Source organism: Alligator sinensis, unplaced genomic scaffold (assembly GCF_000455745.1).
Source record: "Alligator sinensis unplaced genomic scaffold, ASM45574v1 scaffold1871_1, whole genome shotgun sequence".
NCBI lineage: Eukaryota > Metazoa > Chordata > Crocodylia > Alligatoridae > Alligator > Alligator sinensis.
In genome coordinates, this window is record NW_005844075.1 from 4,039 (window position 1) to 8,696 (window position 4,658).

The following is a 4,658-nucleotide window of genomic DNA, read 5'->3' on the forward strand; positions in this document are numbered from 1 at the left end:
AACCTCCAGGGCCTTTTTCTTCAGGAACCTGTTGGAGTAGCCCCTACAGGACACTCATGGAGCCAAATGGCTTTGGCACTAGCAGGGAAGCCTCAGTATTCCCAATGGGAGATTACAACGTGCTGCATTTCACCTACACGATGGGTGCCTTCCTTCTTTCCCCACCCTTGCACACGAGGCAGAACTTGTCACAGGCTGCACCTCCTTTACCCCTGCTATTGCATTTAACCCAGAAAAGAGACCGCATTTCCTCCTAGCCAGAAGTTCATTCAAAAGGGCAGGGTCCTTGTTGCATACGACATGGGTATAATACCTCAAGGGTGACCAGCTCCTGCTCCCGAGGGTGAGCAACAACCCTGGAATTGAGGTGAATTTCTGGAAAGGGAAGGAGCTAGGAAATAAGAGATCTCCCCTGATCTGTTCCCAATTCACAGCTCTGGAGAGGAGAGAGAGACCAACCACAAGGATATCACGTTAAGTTGTGGGGCTTGAGTAACAAGGAATCTGTCACCAAGCTAGGGAAGTAGTTGATATGCTGGAGGGTAGGGCGAGGATTCAGAGTGACCTCGACAAATTAGAGAATTCGGCTGAAAGAAATCTCATGAGGTTCAACAAGGACAAGGGCAGAGTCCTGCATTTAGATGGAAAAATCCCATGCACCGGTGCAGGCTGCAAGGGACTGGCTGGGCAGCAGCTCTACAGAAAAGGACCTGGGGGTGACAGGGGACAAGAAGCTGAATATGGGCCAGCAGTTTGCCCTTGTTGCCAAGAAGGCTAACGGCATCCTGGGCTGCACTGGTGGCTGTGTTGGCAGTAGGTCATTTATTCCCCTCTATTCAGCACTGGTGAGGCCACATTTGGAGTCCTGTGTTCAGTTTTGGGCCCCCTCCTGCAGAAAGGATGTGGACAAACTGGAGAGTCCAGCACAGGGAAACAAAAATATTGAGGGTCCTGGGGGACATGACTTGTGAGGACAGCCTGAAGGAACTGAGCTCATTTAGTCTGGAGAAAAGGAGACTGAGAGAGGACATAATAGCTGCCATCAAGTACCTGAAGGGGGGTTCAACAGAGGATAGCACTAGATTGTTCTCAGTGGAGCTAGATGATAGAACAAGGAGCAATGGTCTCAATTTGCAGGAAGGGAAGTTTAGCTTAAATGTTAGGAAGAATGTGTTACACTATGAGGGTATTAAAACACTGGAACAGGTAACTCAGAGAGGTTATGCAATCTCCATCCTTGGCTGGGATAATCTAGTTGGGGATGGTCCCGCTTGGAGCAGGCAGTTGGACTAGATGACTTCTGGAGGTCCCTTCTACCCCTAATTTTCTACGAGTCTATGAAGGAGAGGAGGGGGCAGCTGGCACCTGGTGTCGCAAAGCTCTGACAAGGGGCTGAGCAGCGAAATCCACCACAGTGGGCTCACGGGGTGGCAGAAGAGGCTTCTTGCAGACTCTGATGCGAATATGCAGGCCTGGGAGAGGGGAGATGTGCTAGGAAGGAAAGGCAAGATCAGGGTTGCTTAGAGCAAGGAATGCTTCCCCAGACATCAGTGTCCTCCTTCCTGCAACTCAAGAACCTAACATACCAAACCCTGGGACCAAGAGGGAGGACAAAGCTGGGATTCAGCCAAAGAAAGCACCGGATGTCATTTGGATCTAGTTGGGAAGAGCATCCTATTTTGAAGGCAATTCTTCTCTGCCTGGAAGCACTGACTACTTTTAGAGAACAACGGGGATGGCACAGGCTCCAAGGCTGATGCGAAGATCATCTCTTCACAGGTTCCCCCAGCATCAGGGCTGCCCTCTGCCTGCAGTGTTTCCATTTAACCCCATCCCCTCAGCAAACCTGAGAGGTCAGCCTCTGTGTCCTTTGGGCTCTGCAGTGCCCTAGAAAGGCTGAATGAAAGGTCAATTGTTGCTGCACTGCACCAGTGTGAGACTGCTTCCCTGTATGTAGACACTGGTGAGTGCTGAGCAGGTATACTTCCTCAAATCCTTCCTGTATTGCTGGCAGAACTATGGACACACCTGGACAGGCATGCACTGGTGCAAGGCCAGTTTGAAGGAGTGGAGGAAGCACTTCCCACACTCTGAGCACTAATGTAATTTCTCCCCTGTGTGGACACGTTGGTGCCGTGTTAGGTTGGAGGACTGGATGAAGCTCTTCCCACACTCAGTGCACTGATGTGGCTTCTCTCCTGTGTGGACACGTTGGTGCCTGGTCAGAATGGAGGATTGGGTGAAGCTCTTCCCACACTCGGTGCACTGATATGGCTTCTCCCCTGTATGGATGCGCTGGTGCTCAGCTAGGCTGGAGGAATGAGTGAAGCTCTTCCCGCACTCTGAACACCGATACGGCTTCTCCCCTGTATGGATGCGCTGGTGCTGAGCCAGCCTGAAGGAACGACTGAAGCTCTTCCCACACTCCGAGCACTGATATGGCTTCTCCCCTGTGTGGATGCGCTGGTGCTCAGCCAGGCGGGAGGCTTGAGTGAAGGTCTTCCCGCACTCTAAGCACTGATGTGGCTTCTCCCTTGTGTGGATACTACGATGGTGCTGAGCCAGGCTGGAGGACTGAGCGAAGCTCTTCCCACACTCCATGCATTGATGTGGCTTCTCCCCTGTGTGGATGCGTTGGTGCTGGGTTAAGCTGGAGAAGCAGGTGAAGCTCTTCCCACACTCTGAGCATCGATTAAGTTTTTCCCTTGTGTGGATACGCTGGTGCTGAGCCAGGCTAGAGGAGTGAATGAAGCTCTTCCCACACTTTGAGCATGTGTATGGCTTCTCCCCTGTGTGGATATGCTGGTGCTGAGCCAGGCTTGAGGATCGGGTGAAACTCTTCCCGCACTCCGAGCACTGATATGGTTTCTCTTCTGTGTGGACAAGTTGGTGCCGGGCCAGGCTGGAGCACCAGGGGAAGCTCTTCCCACACTCTGAGCATCGATGTGATTTCTCCCCTGTGTGGATGAGCTGGTGCTGGGCCAACGTGGAGGAGTAGGTGAAGCTCCTCCCACACTTGGAGCACTGATATGGGTTCCACCCTGGGTGGATACGCTGGTGCCGAGCTAGGCTGGAGGATTGAGTGAAGCTCTTCCCACACTCTAAGCACTGATGTGGCTTCTCCCCTGTGTGGATGCGCTGGTGCCGAGCCAGGCTGGAGGAATGATTGAAGCTCTTCCCACACTCTAAGCACCGATGTGGCTTCTCTCCTGTGTGGATACACTGGTGCCGAGCCAGCCTGGAAGAAGGAGTGAAGCTCTTTGCACGCTTCAAGCGCTGATGTGGTTTCTCCCCTGTGTGGATACGCTGGTGCCGAGCCAGGCTGGAGGAATGAGTGAAGCTCTTTCCACACTTCGAACACTTATGTGGCTTCTCCCTTGTGTGCAGGTACCAGTGCCTGATGAGGTTGGAGGAATGCCTGAATCTCTTCATAGGCTTGGTGCTATGGTGTGGCTTCTCCGCCATCTGCACACACTGGTGTTGGGACTGGTCTTGCCGGCAGATGAAGTTCTTCTTGCACTCAGTGCAGTGGTGTGTCTTCCTCTCCAGGTGGATGCACCAGTGCTGAGACAGGGAGAAGAAATGGGTGAAGGCCTTTTACACAGCAGTGCTGATGCTTTCCCCTCCGCACGTGTAGGTACTTGACCAGGTCTGTGGGGCACACAAAGCTTTAAGCCCATTTGGTGCAGCAGTGGGGGAGTTCTCCAGAATGGGTCTGAGAGTGAACAGCCAGGGTGGAGAGGCACGTGATGCTCTTCCCACACTTGGCGCATACATGGGGTTTCTCCCCAGTGTAGCTTATCTTATGAAAAGCCAGGAGTGATGGGCACTTAAAGGCTTTCCTGACCTTCAAGCAGGGGTGAGCTCTGCCCTTGTGCTTGGCAGGGAGCTCCTGCTTCCCTCCAAGGCCCTTCCCAATGCCTTGGCTGGGATGCAGTGGATCTTCCCAGCAGCTCTTTAGGTCTCTCAGCTCCACAAAGTGTTCCCTGCACCCAGGGCTCTGTCTGTCTGTCCCTTCTCCACTCTCACGCTCAACTGGAGATGGTACCTGGTTCATCGCTCTGTTCTCCTTCTGCTTTTGAGGCCTCCCCTGACTCTTGTGCCATGGCTGCTTCTCAAGTCTCAGGGAGTCCATCTTGCCCAAACTCCCTAGGAAAGTCCAGGCTGGCTCCAGGTTGGCAGGCCCTTCTGCAGGACGCTGCTCTTTAGTTCTGCTCAGCAGGCAAGCACCTCCTGCATGGGGAAGAGAAACACCAGATTACCGCCCACCCTGTAGGCAAAGGGCAAACACTGGTAATTCTTCTGCTGGGATGGGGCCCTGAGCAGGCCTGGACCTTGGCAGTTGTGTTCCCTCAAGAAAACAAGGTCTTCCTGCCAAAACCCCAAGTGCTGGGGGTGAAGGAGGGGCAGTTCCCTGTGTTGGGCTCAGGTTCCCTATTCATAGTTTCATAGTTGGTAGGGTCAGAAGGGACCTGAGCAGATCATCAAGTCCAACTCCGTCACGGCAGGAAAGAGCACTGGGGTCGAACGACCCCAGCAACGTGTTCGTCTAGCCTCCTCTTAAAGTTCCCCAGGGTAGGAGCCAGCACCACTTCTCTTGGAAGTTGGTTCCAGATCCTAGCCGCCCTGACAGTGAGGTAGCGCCTCCTGATATCTAG

At 53.4% G+C, this 4,658-nt stretch overlaps 1 protein-coding gene across 1 annotated transcript in view; it reads right to left on the reverse strand.

Annotated features, from left to right (window-relative positions):
• Nucleotides 1-1,041: 1,041 nt before the first annotated feature.
• LOC102385011 (zinc finger protein 883-like) overlaps nucleotides 1,042-4,658 on the reverse strand; it is an 8,497-nt gene continuing 4,880 nt past the window's right edge. The window contains exons 3-4 of the mRNA XM_025195841.1: nucleotides 4,049-4,233; nucleotides 1,042-3,564 (exon numbers count right to left, since the gene is read on the reverse strand). Coding sequence (XP_025051626.1) covers nucleotides 2,098-3,564; nucleotides 4,049-4,233 — 1,652 coding nt within the window. The 3' untranslated portion in view covers nucleotides 1,042-2,097. The remainder of the gene's footprint in view (nucleotides 3,565-4,048; nucleotides 4,234-4,658) is intronic.